We start from the raw sequence: 24,456 nt of genomic DNA on the forward strand, positions 1-24,456 counted from the left end.
GGTCATTTTTTCAATTTTTAATCCAAAATTCGAAAAATATTTTATGGAAAATAAAAAAAGATGTAATAATTTTTTAAAGCTTTTTAGATCATTCAAATCGGACTCTTATTTTACTTAAAAACTGCCATTTTTTGCACATTTAGCTCTGGATCTTCGAAATGGCGGAACCTGCCTTTGCCAAATACTAATCGGCACATCTCCCTATCAATAGAATCACACACACATATCTATTTTTTCTGAGGTATGCCAAAATGTTCAGGAACCTTCAAAACATCGAGAAATGCAAAAATTTTCATTTTCGATTTTCGGCCCATTACTATAACTACCCTACGGGAAATTAAAAAGTCAAACTTTACATGTTTATAGGGGTTGCATTTAATTTTAGTTCTATTTTCAAAGGTAAATAATTAATTATATTTCACAAATATAATTTTTGTTAATAAAGTGTTTCATTCATAGCATATTTTCTGACTATTTAAATAATTTGTCTGAAACAATGAGGAAAGCCGTATAATACGTATAGAAGTAACTTTTAAACACAACATACTATTTTTAACGAACTGTATGTATTTCTGTATGTAGAACTTTTCTGTTTGTAATTATATTTCTTTCATCACCAGATATATATATATATATATATATATATATATATATATATATATATTAGGGTGGTCCTTAAAATGGTCATTTTCGAATTTCCTTGCTCCCAGGGGCTCAAATGGTTCCAAATTGTTAAAAAACAATTCTCTGAAAGTTTTAGCTCTTAATATTAACGTTTAGATAGAGCGCAATTCAATCAAAGTTTTGTATGGAAATAGCATGGAAAATTTTTCAAAAATTGTAAAAATGTTTTTTAGATGTAATTTAGCGAACAAATGAATGAATAAAACTCATTCATTTGCCGCTAAGTTATACCTAACACATTTTTTTAAAATTTTCAAAATTTTTTCCATGCTCTTTCCATACAAACTTTGATTGAATTGCGCTCTATCTAAACGTTAATATTAAGAGCTAAAACTTTCAGAGAATTGTTTTTTATCAATTTGGAACCATTTGAGCCCCTGGGAGCAAGGAAAATCGACAATGAACATTTTAAGGACCACCCTAATATATATATATATATATATATATATATATATATATATATATATACATATAAATATAAATATGTATGTATATATAACTTCTGGACTAAATGAGTATGTTTTTGCAAGGAACTAACTAGGCGTATAATCCTCTCTTGTTCGTTGGGCCAGCAAAAAATTGATTAATATCTAAACCAGGCTGCCAACACTATTTATATATGCTATTATTTATATATTTATATATACACAGACTCGAATATTTATATATACATACATTTATACACCCAGCCAATAACGTTTTTAATGCAGTGCTAATGTACAAATATATTTGTATATATACAGATATATATATATATATATATATATATATATATATATATATATTAAATTTTTTATATATATAAATATATATAAATGTTTTTTTTATTAACATTGGAATTGTGTCGGCATATTTTTCATGTTCTCCATATTTTCTGTATATTATGTTGAAATAATTGGTAATTTGCCCTCGCCATTTTCCCTCGTGTTTTTTTCATTCAATCTTTTATAGGTCTGTTTTTCTTCCCAACACACAATCTATTCATCTCTATATCGAGAGGGAAATTTTGAATTATATTCATGTACACACACACACAAACATACATATATAAATATAAATAATATAAATAATATTATATTTTATAACGGTTTCGGTTTGTATAAAATTAAATTTTAAAATAGCCTTCCATTGTTTCTTGCCATCATTCATTTATTTAATACAAAAACGAGAACTAATTATATTTTATATCACAATTATACTATTGAAAGTTCATATGACAAATGTTAAATTAAAAATCAAAGAAAATTGAATTATAAATGATTGAATTATTATCCAATTTACAAGAGTAAAAGTATGTGATAATTAAATACAATTGTATAATAATTACAAAGCAATTAGATTATAAATGATAAAAAATTATTTGAATTAAAACAAGGTAAAATTTATAATATATAAGATTTTTAAAATATTTTGAATTATATGAGTAAAATTTGATAAGAGTAAAGATAAAATTTCGTAAGAGTAAGATTTTATAAGAGTAAAATTCCATAAAATTTCATAAAAGTAAAATTCCATAAGAGTAAGATTAATATATGTATATGTATAAGTATATATGTAATTAGAAAACGATTAAATTATAAATGATAAAAATAGTTTGATTTAAAAAAAAGGTAAAATTTATAAGATATAAGATTATTAAAATATTTTGAATTATAAGAGTAAAATTTGATAATTTGATATATATATATATATATATATATATATATATATATATATATTAAATCATCTAATTAAATGCTGCTATCCTCGACACAATTTTATAATCTTACGAACTTGTATATATGAAATTTTATAATAAGGATTATCTAGGTGTAATCTGTATATAATCTTTTATGCAATCATCTAATTGATTTCTAAAAAAAATATAATCAAGGATAGAACATCAGAGGAATAGTTTTTTCTTATAAAGAACCGCAATCAGAACTACATGCCCCTTTAATATAACTTTTTTTTCCTTTCAAATCTAGTATGTAAACATGTATGTCTTGACTCATATATAATATTATATTATATATAATAATACAATATTTTAATACAAAAGCACTCTGACCAAAGTTTCTTTAAATAAAAAACATGGGTAAAATTCCATTTGCTTTTTAGAATTTTGTAATTTAGCAACAAGTGAATCAAAATTTTGAGTGAATAATATTGTATTTGCAAATTTTAATTATTAACAAAAAATTGATAAAAATTTGATATGTTTTATAAAAGCATTTGAGCCGCTGAGAGCAAGAAAATTCGAAAATGTCCATATTGAGGACCATCCTAATATATATATATATATATATATATATATATATATATATATACACAGACATATGTAATGTATGATTGGTTTTTCTATATATATTTATTGAAAAAATGTTTTTTCCTGGTGTGATACTGTTAATAAAAAATTGCTAAATGATGACATACAATCCGTGTCAAAACGTATATTATAAATAAATATTTTTATTTATTTGTTTCTTTCATTTCGACGACAGGCTGAAAATTATTATTCAAGATATATCTCAACGTGAAACAAAAAAATCTAATTATTATATATATATATATATATATATATACATATATATATATATATATATATATATACCTATTTGTGTGTATATCATACACATTGTGTATATTTAGTATTGTTCAAATTATTCAAATGATTTTCCATATAAATTCTACGAAATCTCGGTTCATGTGCACCACCAAATTGTATTTGATTCAACTTTGATTGCACAAACGAAATACAATAGAGTGTTTGTGTTCTAAACTAAAACGCGTTTTGATTTTATGAATTATTTATTAGCATACTATATACAGTACACTAATAAATCCACATACAAAACAACACAATGTGTGATAATATGCTAAACATTCAATGAAACTCAGAAACGATATAATATTATTAAGAAAAATTTAGAAGTCTCAGATGAGATCTTAATAGAAATAACATATATTGTGTAAGTCTCTGATTGTTGCAATTTAGAAGTTTCTAAACGGAATGATAGACGATATAGAAATTTTTAATTACCAAGTTTTTAATCGGTCAAACTTACAAAAATTAAATTCTGTACGTGTGTAACAAAAGCATTAAAAAAGACATATCAAAATATAGCACATTAAAAAATTTGAATTTTTGATTTGTGAACGAGTCTGGAGGACGATTGTCAGGGGCCGGCTAGTATATATATATATTCGTATGTATGTATGTGTGTGTGTACCTATATATGTTCGTTTCATAGCTTTGTTAATTACCATGTATTTTAATATAAACTTGAACCTGTGAGATTTAACTTTTGGGTCAGAACAAATACAGGAGTTATTCAGGTGAACAGGTGGTTGTCTAAGAGTTGATTTAGTACCAAAGATATTCTAAAAGACCTTTGTATGCAGGGTGTCCCAGAACTCAACGACCACTCAAAACGAGGTTATAATATTGGCTGTAACTGTGAATTTAACTCAAAATTTTTCTATGTGAAACCATCAAGTATTTTACCATTTTATAATCCTGATTAAATGTGCCAACTTTTGATAAAACATCAACACACTTTTGTAATTTTTATTTTAAATGAGGGTTTCTCAAATTCGACCGAATTTAAAAATTTTTAATTCATAGTTCAACAAAGATCAATGAACAAATTTCATAAAAATTAACCACAACGATCACAATTTACTGCACTTAAAAAGCTCATAATTTCCAAACAACGTGAGATTTTTTTGTTCTAATTTTTTGCAAGATAGTTACTGTCAATACTATCACTCCGTTGAGTTCTGGGACACCTTGTATATATATATAATAAGCAATATGTATAATTCATGTAATATTTTTCAATTTATATCATAAAAATTAGCTCGTCTGTAGATACAAATTAATCATTTTTGTACATTTTTCCCAAAATGTATAACTTCTATTAATCGAACGATTCCAAAATACAATTTCATCCTTTCATCTCTTCAATTGATATTTATTCCGATGATATTTATTCTTTACATAAACATATTTATATTATTTACATTTTCATCTAAATTTGGATTCCGTTGATTGATTCGTTCCACGTGCAAAATATTAATTTTACATTTCCGATAGATTGAAAATTGTATTGGAAAATCTAGCTTTGATGTCGCCATCACAGTCGCGTGAACTTTAATAGACATTTTGTCAACAAATTATCTATTTGGGTATGTTGATATTTTGGATAAATCGATATTTGAATTTATATATTTAAAATAATATATGTGCAAAAGTTTGTGCTAGAATGTTTTAAAAATAATTCTAGTTGTAAAAGATTAAAAATAAATATTTAGAATAAGAACCTTTTCAAAAATTGGGGCAATCTGAGACGGGAACCTTAAATCCGGGACAAATGTTACAGAAAAACCTTAATCAAAAATAGATGTTACCGAAAACCGTAATTCTGGGACAGATGATGGTGAAGAAACCTGACTCCGGGATATATTAGGCTGAAAATCCTGAAAAAACCTGAATCCGGAATATATTTGGCTGAAAATCCTGAATCTAGCACAGATGTTGAAAAAACTGAATCCAAGACTGATATTACTAAAACAAATTTAAATCCAAGATAGATATAGCTAAAATAACTGAATCCTGGACAAATATTGCTAAAAAAAAACTTGAATTAGAGACAGACATTTCTGAAAAAACTGAATCGGAGTCAGATATTGGTCAAAAACCTGAATCAGTGGAATATCTTGCTGAAAATCACAAATCCTGGATAGATTGTGACATAAAACATGAATCCGGGATAGATCGTGCCAAAAAACTTGAATCCTGAACGGATATTGTTGAAAAACCTAAATTCGATATGTATTTTACCAGAAAACATATACATATAATGCTGATAATCCTAAATCGCCAGATATTGGTCAAAAACCTAAATCAAGAACAGATATTATTTAAACAATCCGGAATATAAATTGCTGAAAAAACCTAAATCCGGAACGGTAGGTTCAAATCCGGGATTGTTCCGGCCAACTTAATAATCTTAGCAACAAAATTACCAATAATAATTATGTATAAATAATATGTGAATAACGTGTTATCCAATTCTAAAATCGTAAAAAATTCTAAGATCAAAATTTGTATAAATAATTCCACATAATAAAAAGAGAATAAATATCGCTTATAGAAATATCTGGAACGAAAAGTGGAAATCCAGGACGTATGATTTACCTTAATATAAGATTCTCAAATTTCTCAGTATTAAATAAATGCAAATGATATTTTAAACAAAAATAACGCCATTTGAATCGAATGGGTATTTGTAAAAAACATTTACAATAATAATAATGTTTAAATAATAGGATAATGCAATAAATAGCACCACTCAAGATTCAAATTTATCGAATCTATGAACCCAAGGAAAAGCGCTTGGAAAACCCCAAACACCACGGACATCTCACGGTGAAAATTCTCAACTCGGCTCGAATCCCGGATAAATAAGTTTTCCACCGTATTTCAAAAACATCCAAATACAAACTTATCAATTACCTTACCTGTGTAAGACATTCCCATTTCGATTTTCAAATTTTCCTTAATAGTGTTGTGCGCGTTCTGGGAAGTGTCCCAGGCGCTAAAAGTCAGGTTCGTGTCCTTCTTCAGGTATTCGACAAGAGTTTTCATCATCAGGTGGCAGGTGTGTTTGCCAGCCACGTGGGACTGGCCAGCCACCTCGTAGATCGCCAGGACTTTTCTCCAATTATACCTAGAATTATAGAAATAATAATGAAATAATTTATATTAAATATATAAAAATTGTGGTAAATTACCTATATATATTTCTATTACTCTTACCTTTTCATTAAGTCCATGACAAAAAAGGCGTAGTCCCTGAATCCGACTGTTCCGGTCCTGACCAGCATATAGTATTCGTCCTTACATTCGGTTTTCTTTTCGGAAAAATCAAAGGTGAGCCCCCCAACGGTCAGCAGGGGCGTTCCATACGTTTGCTGGTACTTTATCACTCGAGCCACCGAAGCTAAAAAATAATTAACTATATTTTATAGTTTATATAATAACGTATATAGAATATTAAGTAATTAAATTCATTTCATTCATTCTTATTCATTTTTACTTTATTGCTTGTAACTTCTAAACTATTCTTTCGATTTAAAGTATGTATTCGGTAAAGTTCAAAATTAAATTATTAACAATGCTTTCTAACATCATTATGCTCTACAGCTACTCGGTATACTTAAAAACGCATTTTCAAACATACAACTTTGCTTCCACCTTTATTGTAAGGAATTCGTATCGTAAAAACGGCGGAAGCAAAGTTGTACACACAAATTTGGGACATAGTTTCTAGTTATTATTATAATTAGAACTAGTGGGGTGTATGGCATCGTGCCTTAAGGCAAATTGCTGGAACTTCCCGTACCGTAACGAAATGTTCGAGGAATATTCAATGTTTTCAAATAGATTATTATAAATATTGTAACATTGTCTAATATTTATGAGAATTATATAAACTGAATTGCAAAGTTGAAATTATTTGTTTAAAGTATATTAGAACTTTAGTCAGAATTAAAAATAAAATATGAATTATTTTCGCTAAAAAAATAATAATTAGTATTAGTATATAATATAGTTTATTATATATACTATACTAATTATTTTTTTTTTTTTTGCAGGGTACTCCGCGCCTCAGAAGCATCTGTGAGTATTAGGATTTATTATTAATAATTTAATTTAATTTATAATTTATAATTGAAAAAAAATATTATTCATAAACCTTATATCATCATTCGTTTTGAGATTTAGTATTTGTATAGGTATGTTGTACTTATTTGGAACTCTCAAATTTAAATATCTTAATCAGACATCATTTTTATAATAGCTAATTTTTTACCATGGAAAGTGCAAGCAATAATTATGGATGAATAAGACTAGGTGTAAGTGGCATGTTGCATTATGGGTATAAAATCTAATTAACGGTGTCATTGTCCTAACCGAATTACATCGAATTGTTTTTCAATGTATAACTTCGGTGCATACATAATAAAATTTCAAAAAAAAGTCATTTTATCACTCACACACTTACAATTTTTCTAAAATTGGTCTCAAGCGATTCAGAATGACTTGGAACGTCGAGGAAACAAAAAATAACAAATCTGATATAAGCTTTTATTTCAGTAAGGTAATAACAATAGTAATATTGCATATAAAAATAATGATTTTTTATCGTGTTTGATTTATTCATATGTGCGTTGAAACGACACATGTAAATATGAAACATGTTGCTTTCCATACATATAAATGTATATATAATAAAATAAATGTAATAATATAAATAAATATATATATATATATATATATAAATGTATATGTGTATATATATACATATGTATGTGTACGTATATAAACATCCCTAATTCAATGTATATGTCATTACATGAGGGTGCCTCACATAAGACAATATGTATGTGCTTTTAGTCAGTCTTAAACGAATATTAGAAATTCTCTCTACTCTCTCTGAATTTGAATTTCTCTCAAAGGAAGGAAATCTCTTATTTTGCCGACAAAGGATTTTCTGCAAGATGCATAAAATTGCATTATCTTCACTCTAAATGCTTCATATTCCTTACATATTACATTACGACTTGTGTATATATATATATATATATATATATATACATACATATACTAAAATAAAATGATAATTGCTGTCTCGATTGTTTTTTGGATTTTCAGTCTGTTACTACCAACTCATACGAAGATAGAACCATAATTTTTATTTTATGCGAGAATTGGTCCCTAAATGACAAAGGTCTACAATTCTACTGAAACCAATTCTAGAGCAAGTGATACAAACAAATTGAATTTATATCTATCACCTTATAAATTATTATTGTGCAATATATTTTTATAATCGAAAATTCATTATTACTGTTATCGGACACATGTATAATAATTTCCTCTTAATAATATTGTCAACGCACGTATCTATTATAATCCCCATTTTGAATATAATTTTCTCTGCCGTCGAGCGGGAAAATTTTCATGTGAAGTTTTGCATATGCTGTCACTCGGAAAAGAGCAAACAAGCACAAAATACATATATGTAGAAAATAATATATGTATGTATATCCTAGTGGTATGTATTTGAGAGTCCATCTACAATGTATACATATGTATTATGTATTTGTATAATATTTCTGCGATAATAGTTGACAAATGCGAAAGCGCCTCGTTACGCGCGTTTTCATATGTTTCACATGTCGTAAATTGTTTCCCTCTGAATATTATGCAAACGATTTTCCGATTTTACACAACAGAGAAAACTGGAATTCACAGGAAAACGGTAAAATATGGTGGAATTTTGTGTTAGGGGATATATCTATTACACATTAATGATTTCACACATTTTACTAGTTCAAAGAAAATGTATACCCTTACACCACAGGAAATCCACATAGATAGATAAATAAACATTTTAAAATTACATCGTAGTACAAATATTGATTTAATGAAAAAATGCCTGAATCAGAAGAATATTTTACCCTGTTCTTTGAAAATAAGAAAATAAATTAAACATTTGTGTCGTGTACTAAACGTAAGTTTATTGATTATAAATTAAATTTATTGATAATAAATTATTTCTATTTTATTCGTAGTTTCTATAAATCTTTGAAGTCATTAAAATGGAAAATATAATAATAATTACAGTTGCTCAAAGAATGGGATTATATCGCCAACGAAAAAGTAAAAAAAATACAGGCAGTCAATGAATGTATGTTAATTTTAATTACATGAAGTTCCTCAAACACTAATATTATATGATGATGAGTGAAATTGTGAAAACAATATTTGTTTAGGCGTTGTTTAACATAATCCATTGTGTGAACGAATATTATAGAAGTTATTAATCAGCAATTACTTCATTTCTCTATTGAAGATTCATTTCTAAATGCTAATTACAATGACAAACCGATCATGTCATATTTGAAGTATAAATTTTACTAATAAACATTATTCAAAATTGTTATATGATGTATTTATTTTTACTTAAATGCCATCTTGTACAATAGCAAATAAGTTTTACTTCAATCGCGTGTGAACCTTGCGTCCACTCTTTTTTATATATATCTTTGCGTTTCAGAAATTTCTGAACATTTTGGCACACCTTAGAAAAAATGAATGAATGTATGTAATTGTCATACAAAATTTCATTGACATTGTCGAAAAAAAATTCACAATCAATTATGAGAAATGGCCCGATGTATCTTTGCCAAAACCTAATCAACAGGATTTCTAACTGATGTCTATTCAAATACTTTTTGAATTTTCAAAATCAGCTTAGGATTTATTATGAGTGAATTATTCTACACTTTTCTGCTAAAATAAAGAAACGGCTCGGCCGATAGTAGCACAAAACTGATCTTATCCAGTTCCATCGAATGTCTTATAAATTTTTGAAATTAATGCAGCTATTTGTGAGAAAACTTTGACGATCAGAATTTTATAAATTTTTCATGTCACTCATCTTTAGAAATGTCCCTTGTTGCATAAAAATAAAATCGCCTCTGTCATTTCTCTAATGTTTTACATTCCGTTGTCGGAGACAAATATCACTTTTTAGTATTATATTTCTTCCATTCGAATTGACATTTTGTAAAGAGCGACATTTGCACGCGTCGAATTCCATCCCAGGGAAAATATGAAAAATGTCACAAATGTCGGAAAAATTCACAGATTTATTTTAAACTAGCTGTAAGTGGAATTTTGTCTTAAGGCAATTAAGGCATCGTGCCTTAAGGCAAATTGCAGGAACTTCCCGTAACAAAAATTATTATTTTTTTAAAAACGATTAACATTTTTGAAAAAAATTTACTTTGAAAAAAAATAAGATTTTTGAGAAATTATAAATTGGACAAAAAATTACTTTTTTTGGAAAAAAAAATTAAAAAAAAAAAAAATAATAATAATTTTTTTTTTTGAAAAAAAATTTTTTTTCTTTATTTTGACATATTGTGGAAGATCTGAACTTTTTTTCAAAGCAATCGTACTACTTTAACTGCATAGGGACAAAATATAAAGCGCGTAAGCGCAGCGTCGCTCTCTAACCGGTAAACATTGGTACGGAACCCATAGAAATGTTAACAAAATGTATACTTATTGTTAAAATCTCTATAAAATATCTGATAAGTTGATGTGCATATGTCTAATGATCATTTTTGACCGCCAAATGGCTCATTTTTTTACTTTTTCCTCCATATCTCCGAAACCGCTAGACCTACCTTCATGAAAATTTTATCGATTCTTCATCTTGTCAATACAAGTGAAATGTTTTTGAATTATTCAAATCGGACGCTCCGTTCTCTTAAAAACTGAGTTACCGTTTTCGGCACTTTTTGCCCCGTATCTTCGGAACGGCTAGACCTGCCTCCGCCAAAAACTAATCAGCACGTCTCCTTATCAATACAAATCGAATGCTTTTTGAATTATTCAAATCGGTTGATCCGTGTTCCCGAAATCGTCGACGAAAATTTGTATCCGCACATACATACACACACGTACATACACACACACACACACACACACACACACACACACACACATACATCCATTTTTTCTAAGGTATGCCAAAATGTTCAGAAACCTTTGAAACGTAAAGATATATAAAAATTTTCATTTTCGATTTTTTTGCGATTACTATAACTTACCCTACGGGAAGTTAACTAGTTGGTTTGGTATTTAGCCTTGAGGCAAATTACATGAACTTCCCGATATGTGTAAATAATCGACTTGATCAAAAAAATGTGTAAATAATATGCTTCATCAATCCTACTTTAAAAAAAAACGATAATAATTTTAGCAAAGTTTGACGAATTTTCAAAATTAAACTACTTGTTGTAAGGCCGTAATATTACAGTAAGTTCTATAAGACCATGATGTATATCGCCAAAAAAAGTTCCATGAAAAACGGCTTAATTTTTTTTTAACAGTTAATTACAAGAAAACGGCTCGGTAGATTTTCACCTAAAATTAATCAGCATCATTCCCAAATGATATCTTTCGAACAGTTTTTGACTTTTTAAAATCGGTTCGGTAGGATGAGCTTAAATGTCGACGAAAATTTAACACTTTTTTTCAACAGTTAATTACAAGAAAACGGCTCGGTAGATTTTCACCTAAAATTAATCAGCATCATTCCCAAATGATATCTTTCGAACAGTTTTTGATTTTTTAAAATCGGTTCGGTAGGATGAGCTTAAATGTCGACGAAAATTTAACACTTTTTTTCAACAGTTAATTACAAGAAAACGGCTCGGTAAATTTTCACCTAAAATTTATCAGCATCATTCCCAAATGATATCTTTCGAACAGTTTTTGACTTTTTAAAATCGGTTCGGTAGGATGAGCTTAAATGTCGACGAAAATTTAACACTTTTTTTCAACAGTTAATTACAAGAAAACGGCTCGGTAGATTTTCACCTAAAATTTATCAGCATCATTCCCAAATGATATCTTTCGAACAGTTTTTGATTTTTTAAAATCGGTTCGGTAGGATGAGCTTAAATGTCGACGAAAATTTAACACTTTTTTCAACAGTTAATTACAAGAAAACGGCTCGGTAGATTTTCACCTAAAATTAATCAGTATCATTCCCAACTAATATCTTTCGAACAGTTTTTGATTTTTTAAAATCGTTCGGTAGGATGAGCTTAAATGTCGACGAAAAGTTTTTTTCAAATTACAAAGAAACGGCTTGGCAGATCGTTGCACAAAACTGACAAACGATAGTCCTCATCGAAATACATCAAATGGCTTTTAAATTTCTAAAATCGGTTCAGGCGTTTTTGAGAAAACGTCGATCAAAAGTCTAATTTTGACAAATGCCAAAAAGACCATACTGATTTTTGCAAACTTTGACGAATTTTTAAAGCTGAACCAGTTATCGTAGGGCCGTAATATTTTAGTATGATCTAGAAGACTATGGTATCTATCGTCAAAAAAATAATCATAAAAATCGTCGAATTTTTTTTTTTTTTAACTTTATTACAAGAAAACGGCCCGGCCGATCTCTACCAAAAACTAATCAGCACGATTCCCAACCAATATCTTTCGAACGGTTTTTGAATTTTCAAAATCGATTCAGAATTGCGGGCTAAAACGTAGACGAAAATTTTTTCACTTTTCTGCTATTTATAAAGAAACGGCTTGGCCGATCGTCGCACAAAACTGACAAACAATAGTTCTCGTCGAGATACATCGAATGGCTTTTAAATTTTTGAAATCGACCCAGCCGTTTTCGAGAAAACGTCGATTTACGGCAAAAAATCTGTTCACATACACACACACACACACACACACACACACATACTTTTTCCAAATTTGATCTCATTCGATTCAGAATGGCTTGAAACGTCGAGAAAACATAAAATTAGCGAATCGGATTTTTTGATGAAAACATAAACTTCTCCTTCGGGAAGTTAACAAGTACACGTGAATTTATATTTATTGCTAAACAAGGATCGAAAATAATAGAATAAATTTATAAGAGCCCAGTAGAAAGTTTCTATGATAATTAGTAAAACTTCAAATTTTCTTCAACCGGGAATAATAAAGAAGGAGAAAAAAAGAATCATTGATTTGTGGTTGCTCTCATACCATGGACCTGCCTTCTGACAAACTACTATTTATTATTATTATTATTATATTTTTTTATCTTTTGAAAATATTCGTGATCATGGAAATATGAGAGGAATATAAAACGGAAGTTTTCCATACAGATTTAAAATATGATTTGTTTTCTGACAATATTTTCCGCATTCTCATCCACATAGAAATAAAATACATCAAAAATATTCTCCTATCTAGAGTAAAGTGAATTATTTAAATATTTAAATAATTAAATTAGTATGTATGTATAAAATTTATACATCTTCATTTATAGTATGAATGTATAATAAATGTTATAAATAGTATTTATCCCATAGGAGACACATCGCACACTGGCGCCTAAACGTTGAATGAAATAATTAAAAAATCATGAAACATTTTCTGAGAAAAAAAGATTTTCAGTTAATATATATATATATATATATATATATGTGTGTGTGTGTGTGTTTGTGTGTGTGTGTGTGTGTGTGTGTATTTAAGGTCATGTAACCTGATACAGAGTCGACCTGTCGGGTTGTTCGGTATATATTTTTCATCGTCGGGTATATTTTGATCGAGTCTATCATCGTTATCGATATAGGTGTCCAGTTATCGATAAGATACGGCTAATTAAAATATACAACAGTCAGATTATTATTATTCTACACGAATATATAGATAGAAACGTGTATAGTCTGTTCTACCTCGATTCTAAATTTAATCAATTTTAAACAAAACATTTCTTTTGAAGATCAGATTGGCTTACGGAGACGCCTTAAGGTCGTTTTGTAATGGAAGCATAGTCTTAGTACCAGGAGAATAAAAATACATATACACTTGCATTTTTTTAAATTTATAATAAAATGTATACGTTTCGGCTATAGTCCTATCCTTCGTAAAATTTAATTTAAAAACTAAAATGTATAAGTTGGTTTGAAAAATTACAACTAAAATACTAAAAAGTTTATCTTAATATTGACAGTAAGATTTTTCAATAACCCATATTAAATAATAAATTCATTTCAACTAATGTTAAATTTAACCCTACAGCAGAATAAATTTTGCAATCGATAGAATCATACTTAAGATGTATTTTATTTGTCCTACAAACTGTACAAAAATTGTAAATTTTATCTAGTTTCACCCTATCTAACACAAAGGGGGTGGTTCCATATGAAATTTTTGAGTTATTTGACAAAACCCAAAAAAATGTCTCTAATTTTCTATTTATTGCGGAAGAATGAAGAAATATCGAAATCAAAGTCGTTTTATTCAAAACTTGCAATTCGGACTCTCTAAAAGTGTTCCCTGTGAAATGTTGTAAATTTTACCTAGTTTCACCCTATCCAAAACAAAGGGGGTGGTTCCATATTAAATTTTTGAGTTATTTGACAAAAACCAAAAAAATGTCCTAAATTTTCTATTTATTGCTAAATAATGAAATATCAAATTCAAAGTCGTCGAAAGAAAATCAAACCAATTTATATACTATATATGAAAAAAATATACACAATTTGTATACAGTGTGTAATAGACACAAAAAACGAATAATTTTTATTATATTATGTACTACCCAGTGGTGTTGTGCTAATATTTTTTTTGCCGGAACGCTAAAATTTAAAATCCGGTTCATAAACCGGTTCAAAAAATTTGATATATTTCGATAAGACCTCACAAATGTAATATATTGACTTATTATATAATTAACTCTATTATATACCGAAATTTAAAATCCGATTCAAAAAATTTGATATATTTCGATAAGACCTCACAAATGTAATATTATATAATTATTATATAATTAATAATATATATATAATATATAATATATAATAATATATATATAATAATAATTATATTATTAATAATAACTTATTATATAATTAACTCTATTATATACAGCTAGTCTATACATTAAATTGTACAAGTATGAGGGAATCATTGAGTACATAATTTATATTCTTCAATGACATTAATTATATTTATTCTGGTATTATTTGTATTCATTAATACCTACAGGTATTTATTATGATATAAAAGTACTCAAGATTTATTACAATACTTTATAAGACTTAACCTAATAATATGATAGATAACCTATTACCTATCATACTACATTATATTATTGTATATCATCGATAAATATCTATTATCTATCATACCGTGAGATACCTATACCGTCATTATCTTATTATATAACCTACAGACCTTTTACTTCTTATAAATACTACTGTCTAATTTATATATTCACCTATATTATATAGTTTACCTTACGCCCTATGTATTATCTCTACCTATTATATATATTATCTATTGTCTATAACGCGGAATTGAACCCGAGACCTCCGCGTGGAAGTCGCGCACCTTAACCACTACCCTACCGGATACCCCCATTAATAATATAATATGGGACGCACTGTTGTTTCCGCGGGTCATTTTCTAATTAATTAGGTAATTAATACTAAGGTGGCGCGACGACACGCGAAAAAAGACGGTTGATTGTAGCGTTACGGTGGTGTAGTGGATAAGGTCGTCGCGTGCCACGCGGCGGACCCGGGTTCGATTCTCGGTAGGGTTAATGTAGCGTGTAAAAAAAATATAGGTAATAGGATATATAGTAGATATAGGTTAGGTGTATTCGGTGTACAATGTAGGGATTTGAGAGTATATAATGAAATATAGCGTATGGTACAGATGTAAGGCGTGTAGTATAGAATGCAACGTATAGGCACACGTAAGGCTATAAAAATACATGAAAGAACCTATGATGTAGATGTTAGCGTACAAGAAATGCGAATGAATGTAAGATTTTAATTTATAAATATTATTTTTTCTATAAGAAGTTCATACACCTCAATTTGTTACTAAATTAAAAACGACTTTGATAAAAACTACCAGACTACAGATTTGAATCCTTTTACGCTGTTTTATATTTTTGATTATTTCCTTTTTATATCATATGGGTAAATGATTATTATGTAAATATATAAAGAAGAGATATGAAAATATAATAATGATATTCAGATAAAACCTTTACCTCAAGCAACCTAAATATATATTTGAATCTAATAAAAGATAGCATGAAAAATAAAGGAAATAGAAGCCTTGTATATTTAAATTAAATTTGTCATATTTAGAAAACGTGATAGACTAACAAATTAATTTATAAATGCTTTTTTAGCTATTCACATTTCAATTTATACGTTTTAGTAAAGGCAGTTTTTCATTGGAATAACAAATAGACTAGTATTAATTCTTTAATTAATTGTATATAATATAATTAGTTGTATTATATTAAATTTTGTTTCACAAAATAAGGACTGTCTGAAGAAAAAAGAGTTTTCAACTTTTTGATATTCACAATTTTTTTCAAAATAGTAAAAATTGGAGTTTTAGTGAAGAGATGTTTATAAAGAGGACTATGTAAAATTTTCAAGTAAATCGGTCCAGTAGAAGTTGAGACATCTCAAGTATTATATCGGAAAAAACAGTTTCTAAAAAAACGCATTCAAAGGAAACAGAAGGATTATCGTGGCTATATCCTCAAATATAAATTAAATTTAGAAAAATTCTCTTGCACACATATTCTTGAATAGTTAAACTTTATAAATATCAAAAGCAAAAATCAATTTAAAAAAATTCTAGACTAGAACATCTTGTTAAGCACAAATTTGCATTTAAGAAAATGCACATTGTTGCAATAATACAAATCTACACAAGACGCATACCGGTGAATTTGGATAAATAAATTTGTAAATTTTAATTTTTTTCATTTTTTAATAGCAATTATAGCGACTTTATAAAAATATTAAATAATGTGAATAGTTGTTGGAACTTAATCGCAATTTGCATTTCAACATTTGAATATTCACACAAATCCTATACTACAAGCTAACCGGTAAATGATACGAAAAAAAATTATTCAGGATAAAAGATGTAGAATAAAATTACGAATAAAATGGTTAAGTGTGTTCATATAATTTTCTCGAGATTTTCCGATTTTCCTGAAATTTTACGACAGCAACTCGCCTGTAGGCCACACCGTTTGGAATTCGAAGTTGCGATATATGGGAAAAAAACTAAGAATTTTGAGACCTTTCTAACGATGTATAATACTTTATATGTTTTCTTTACAGAAATATCAAATCGTAAGGAGTATTGCTCCAACCTAGCCGCACTTTGCATTTTGACAAGTTAACATCTACACATATTGCTCTATAACATGAAAACCGTAAAAGATACGAAAAAACTTTGTTCGTACGAAAGATGCAGAATAAAATTATGAATAAAATGGTATATGAATGGTTAAGTGTGTTCATATAATTTTCTCGAGATTTTTCGATTTTCCTGAAATTTTACGACGGCAACTCGCCTGTAGGCCACACCGTTCGGAATTCGAAGTTGCGATATATGGGAAAAAAACTAAGAATTTTGAGACCTTTCTAACGATGTATAATACTTTATATGTTTTCTTTACAGAAATATCGAATCGTGAGGAGTATTGCTCCAACCTAGCCGCACTTTGCATTTTGACAAGTTAACATCTACACATATTGCTCTATAACATGAAAACCGTAAAAGATACGAAAAAACTTTGTTCGTACGAAAGATGCAGAATAAAATTATGAATAAAATGGTATATGAATGGTTAAGTGTGTTCATATAATTTTCTCGAGATTTTCCGATTTTCCTGAAATTTTACGACGGCAACTCGCCTGTAGGCCACACCGTTTGGAATTCGAAGTTGCGATATATGGGAAAAAAACTAAGAATTTTGAGACCTTTCTAACGATGTATAATACTTTATATGTTTTCTTTACAGAAATATCGAATCGTGAGGAGTATTGCTCCAACCTAGCCGCACTTTGCATTTTGACAAGTTAACATCTACACATATTGCTCTATAACATGAAAACCGTAAAAGATACGAAAAAACTTTGTTCGTACGAAAGATGCAGAATAAAATTATGAATAAAATGGTATATGAATGGTTAAGTGTGTTCATATAATTTTCTCGAGATTTTTCGATTTTCCTGAAATTTTACGACGGCAACTCGCCTGTAGGCCACACCGTTCGGAATTCGAAGTTGCGATATATGGGAAAAAAACTAAGAATTTTGAGACCTTTCTAACGATGTATAATACTTTATATGTTTTCTTTACAGAAATATCGAATCGTGAGGAGTATTGCTCCAACCTAGCCGCACTTTGCATTTTGACAAGTTAACATCTACACATATTGCTCTATAACATGAAAACCGTAAAAGATACGAAAAAACTTTGTTCGTACGAAAGATGCAGAATAAAATTATGAATAAAATGGTATACGAATGGTTAAGTGTGTTCATATAATTTTCTCGAGATTTTTCGATTTTCCTGAAATTTTACGACGGCAACTCGCCTGTAGGCCACACCGTTCGGAATTCGAAGTTGCGATATATGGGAAAAAAACTAAGAATTTTGAGACCTTTCTAACGATGTATAATACTTTATATGTTTTCTTTACAAAAATATCGAATCGTGAGGAGTGTTGCTCTAACCTAACCGTATTTTGCATTTCGACAATTGTATATTCACACAGATTGCGTTCTACAAGCGAAATTGTAAAAGATACGAAAAAACTTTGTTCGTACGAAAGATGCAGAATAAAATAACGAATAAAATGATATGTAAATCGTTAACTGTGTTTATATAATTTTATTAAGATTTTCCAGTTTTTCTTGAATTTTACAAATGCATCTCGACTGTAGGCCACACCGTTCAAAATACTAAGTTCCAAAATATGAGAGAAAAAAAACTATTTTGAATTTTTGAAACCTTTCAGGTAATACTTTATAATACGTGTGTTTATGTATGTATATATTTATATAAATAAATCAATCCCTTACCGAGTGCGTAGTCGCAGGCAGGGCCGAAGAGGACGTGGGCACAGTCTCGGGCGACCGCGATTCCTGCTGCCGCCTGCGCCCTCGTCGAGTCGCAGGCGTCGTCCCGGTGGATGAACTTCCACCTGACGAAACGGGGAATCAGTTCCATCTCGTAGGCATTCTGGAGGGCCAACTCTAACACGGGCAGAACCTGGTAAACAAGGGAAAAACATACATTTAGTTATTTAGTATAATAGCAGATGATAAATTAGGAAAATACAGTAGAACTCCAATTATCCGAACTCCGACTATCCGAATCGCCGATTATCCGAATCACTTTCAGAAAAAAAATTGTCCAAAAAAATCTAAGTGCGCTATTATTCTTCCACCAGCGAAGCCAGTGTAGGCACATGGTTTGTTTTGATTTGACGAAGATGTTTGAAAAACAATGATTTTCATTTCTAAACTTGTACATAAGTACATTTTATTTATATTTGAAGCATGTGAAAATATCATGTTTCTTTCATTTAATTCAATAAAAAAAAGTGCAATATCAAAACGTAACTTTTTTTCTCTCCATGGCAATTTTAAAAAAAAAACTCCGATTATCCGAATATTTGATTATCCGAATGGGTCCCGGTCTCCATTAATTCGGATAATTGGAGTTCTACTGTATCGCAATACGGTCGATATCTACTAAAATCTAATCAGCACGATTATAACTAGAATTAATTTTGAATTTTCTAAATAAATTCGGGATTTTGGCTAAAACGTGGATGAAATATTTCGCACTTATCTTCTAATTATAAAGGAACAGCTTGGATGATTGTCGCGGAAAACACAAAGTTTTTCCAATTATGGTGTCAAACAATTCAAAATTACTTGAAACTTTGAGAAAATATAAAATTGTCCAATTAAATTTTCCATATATTTAATTTCCCATAAGGTAGTTATAGCAATGGGTCGAAAATCGAAAATAAAATTTTTTGCATTTCTCGACGTTTTGAAGGTTTCTGACCATTTTGGCATACCTAAAAAAAAATGGATGAGCTGATTAGTTTTTGGCAAAGGCGGGTCCAGCCGTTTCGGAGATACGGAGCAAATAGTGCAGAAAATACAAATCGAGTTTTTGAGAGAACGGAGTATCCGATTTGAATGATCTAAAAAACTTTCCACTTGTTGTATTGACAAAACAATTGCTTTTGAGAATTAAAAATTATTATTTTTTTATTTTTCATAAAATATTTTTGTAATTTTGGATTAAAAATTAAAAAAATTACCCAACCTAAGCACAGTCTAAGCGCCACTCTGGTACAAATGTTTAGCCAAGTGAAAAAATGTGATTGAAAAACGTGAAAATGCCGCCAAGCTAAGCACAGTATAAGTGAAAATGTCGCACAGAATTATTTGCAAATGCGTTTAGACTGTGACGATGCAGGACTTTTTCAATTTTGTGCAAATTAGGCAACTATTTTTTTGAAATTAAATTCGAAATGAAATGACGATTGTTAATGTTCTGAAGATAATTTGATTCATTAAATGATTTACATTTGATTTGCTCAGATATAACAAGTTAATGCGAAAATAATGAAAGTTACAGTATTTGTAATAATATATTTGAAAACGTTTAAAATTTCCCGAATATTTCATTACGGTACGGGAAGTTCCAGCATTTTGCCTTAAGGCAAGATGCCATACACCATTAGTTGTTTTATATTTTATAAATTTATACACAATTGAAGTCTTAAGTCAATTCCTTAACATCAAATTGAGATATAGTCCTTTTCCCTTAGATTTTCTCCCTTCGATCAATTTGTTTAGGACAAGACATTGGTAAACATAATTCCAACTCAGAGATAATATCATTGAATTAATATTATATTATATTATGCAGTTCTGTACAAACTAACATATCGTAGGTAGTAAATTCCGAGTATATTTAGTTTTAATCAATGAAATTGCGTTTGCTGTTTATTCAATCGTAGTTACTGATGGAATTGCACAAATAAATCCCTTGAGCTCGTATTAGGTTATATTGTTGCATTTCATCAAAGGTTAAGTGATATAATATTCCAGACTTAGGCAGTCGTAAAAATTAAAAATTAAAATTTTTGCATATTGTTCAAGTTTCAAAGGTTTCTGAACTTCTTGGCATACCTTAAGAAAAATGCATGTATGTGTGTGCATGTAATACTTAGTTCATTTTTATCAAAAGTAACAATTTAGTTGAAAATTTAGTTGCTTATTAGTATGAATAAATCAATAACTAGTGGTGTATGGCATCGTGCCTTAAGGCAAATTGCTGGAACTTCCCGTACACACACACACATCCATTTAGTTTCTGAGGTATGCGAGTAAAATGTTCAGAAACCTTCAAAACGTCGAAAAATGCAAAAATTTTCATTTTCGATTTTCGGCCCATTACTCTAACTACCCTACGGGAAGTTAAAAATGACAATTTTTCTGATTTGTATGTATACTAGCTGACCCGGCATAACCCATAAAAAATATTTCTAGACAATTTTTAGTACAAAAATAACTAATTGTCAAAAAAAAGGTATGTGGCATATATGTGAAAGAATTAGGTAACACAAACTATTTGGATGGTTTACCCACTGCAACGCATATAAATGTTCCCGGAATTTATTGCAAGTGTCAGCTCAATTTGAAACTCATTTCATATAAATTGATTTGGTACATTTGGAGATTCAAGTGATTGATTTTTACTTATATACCAAACACTTCCACATCCACAATTAATTTCAACAAGAAGGTGGATGTAATAAATAAAATTATAAAATAAATATTTATTTTGTCACAATACGTCTCGGGAATATTTATATGTGGTATGCGTAACAGGGGATAAACCATCTAAATTTTTACATATATGTACCACATACTTCCTCTTACACAATCAATTTTAATAAGAATATAGATGTAATAAATAAAATAATAAAATAAATATTAATTTTATTACCTTCGGCCTGGCAGCATCATAATTCGTATTATTCGGCAACAGAACAGCAGCCCTTAATTCGCAAACCCATTCGTAAGCATTTTTACTAAAATTCGTAGCATTTCCTTCTAAATCATGATCCTGATACTGATCAGCATAATTATCCGAATATCCTTTATCATTCTGATTATATTTTTTGGCCAAATTCGAAGGATTTTCATCGGATTTCAATTTTTGGACACAGAGCGACTCGCATTTTCTGGGCTGTCCAGTGTCTTCTTCACTTAGTAGACACTGCCCATAGGCGACAGGGGATGAAGAGTTGCACATTTTTATTAAAATTATTGTAATTAGGAGGAAATTTATGGTTTTTGGTTTACACATTATATTAAAATATTGTAAGAGTTCGATTTCTTTTTAGTCAGTCTTTAGAAAAACGTTGAACACTTTTAGAAAATCATAACTTCCAAAATTGACACTGATAACTTTTCCACGCAGTTTATAACACAATTAGAAGGAAATTCAGGAAAAGATTAATAATGACTTAGTTTATACATTATATTAAAATCTGTTAATAGTTCATTTAAATGACCAGTCTTTAAAAAAACTTCAAAAGAGTCACTTAAAACACTATTAAAAATTTATTACATTTACACTATAATTTGACTAATGACTTCAAAGTATCATTAAATACATGTTTATGTTTTTATTTCAAGAACAGCATTTCTCACTAAAGTTTTGTTAATTTCATTTCATAAACAATTTGTTTGATAAATAACATTTTTTTATAAACACAAAATTGAGTTTTCTTTCACTTCAAAATTCCACAAGACACTTTTTATTTAAATTGTTCATATATTTTAAAAATAAATGTCTCAACAAAATATAGTTCTAAAACCATACATTATAATTGATGTGTTTACAGTCTTTTAAATATTTTCCAATTAATATTTTTAATAAAATTTCATATTAAAATTCTCACTAAAGTTTTACAATTTTACTTTTGTTTATAAAAATTGTTTCAATGTTTGTTTTTAATTTTAAAATATCACTAGACACTGTTTATTTAAACAACAAAATATATTTAAAGCAACACCCAATCACCATAGTTTTTTCATTATTTTTCAATTAATAATTGAATCACATTCTAAAATTCTGTTTTTATTTAAATACTTTTAAAAAATAATGGCACTGATAACACATATACATTAATTTAATTGATCACAAATTAATTCTTGCACTATAGATATCAATTAACTAAATTATTATTACACAACACTGTGATTTATTATAACAATTTACATCAATACTGTTCTTTGTTGGATTTTACATAAATGCTTTATATAAATAATTTAACAAATGTAATATTTTTACAAAATAGACTAGACTTTTATCATCAGTCTTCTGTTCAGAATTTTTCAAATAAAAATATATATTAATAATTCATATTTTTAATATTTATTATTTTCTTCATCTTCTGTTCTTCAAGACGTGAATGTCTGTCTTCGGGTGCCTCGTTTTGTACTTGTGTCTCATTTTTGATGAAATGTTATCGACATTTATCAGAAACTTGTCATTTTTTATCTTGATTTCCATAAAGAATGATTTTCCACATTTTTTCAAACGCCATCTGGAATAAAGGAAATTTGAATTAATAATTTTCTATATGATATATATAATTTATGAATTAGGAATGAACCAATTTTGCATCAGAGACATTAATATTGCAAGGACGATTAAATGTCTGTCGCATAATTTAATTACTCAAACGTAATATCAAACTTATTAAATTTCTAGATTAATGTTCATTTCAATTAAAGATAACGACTTTAATTAATCAAGTGACAGTTGAAACAACAAACAATTCTCCTTTGAAACTTCACATTTGATTAGTGCCAACTTAAGTAATTATTGTACATGTGTTCCTGCAATGGTGGTAGTAGTGTTTGAACTACTTGAAGTTAGTCGCCCCTATTGTAGGAATGCCAATAGAGGAATAATTAAACTAGTAGTACTAATGAAATATTCGAGAAATTTCAAACGTTGTTAAATAGATTATTATAAATGCTGTAACTCATTATTCATATTTTAGAGACAAAATAAAACTTAATCAATCGAATTTAAAATGAAGGACCTCATCTCATATTTCTAAAAATTATATAAAATAAATTGCGAAGTTAAAATTAAGTATATGAGTGAGATTTAGAGTTTTAGCTAGGATTGAAATTAAACTCAGAATTATTTTAGATATTAAAAAAAATGTTTTTCAAAATTTTATAACAAAAAATAATGTTTTCCCAAAAACAATCGTTTCGTCAAGCAAAAGATTGTTTGAA

General features: G+C 28.5%; 1 protein-coding gene across 2 annotated transcripts in view; it reads right to left on the reverse strand.

The window, feature by feature from the left end:
- The window catches only part of LOC113368122 (atrial natriuretic peptide receptor 1-like), a 107,180-nt gene extending 84,480 nt beyond the window's left edge, over positions 1-22,700 (reverse strand). For both annotated transcript variants that reach the window (XR_003366345.1, XM_026609685.1), the window contains exons 1-4: positions 22,142-22,700; positions 19,186-19,375; positions 6,488-6,671; positions 6,190-6,398 (exon numbers count right to left, since the gene is read on the reverse strand). Coding sequence is in view for 1 of the 2 variants with exons in the window: in XM_026609685.1 (XP_026465470.1) it covers positions 6,190-6,398; positions 6,488-6,671; positions 19,186-19,375; positions 22,142-22,504 (946 nt within the window). In the remaining variant the exon portion in view is untranslated. The remainder of the gene's footprint in view (positions 1-6,189; positions 6,399-6,487; positions 6,672-19,185; positions 19,376-22,141) is intronic.
- Positions 22,701-24,456: the final 1,756 nt, after the last annotated feature.

Source organism: Ctenocephalides felis, unplaced genomic scaffold (assembly GCF_003426905.1).
Source record: "Ctenocephalides felis isolate EL2017-DRISC unplaced genomic scaffold, ASM342690v1 CF-g0.4_SCAFFOLD_01170, whole genome shotgun sequence".
Classification (NCBI taxonomy): domain Eukaryota; kingdom Metazoa; phylum Arthropoda; class Insecta; order Siphonaptera; family Pulicidae; genus Ctenocephalides; species Ctenocephalides felis.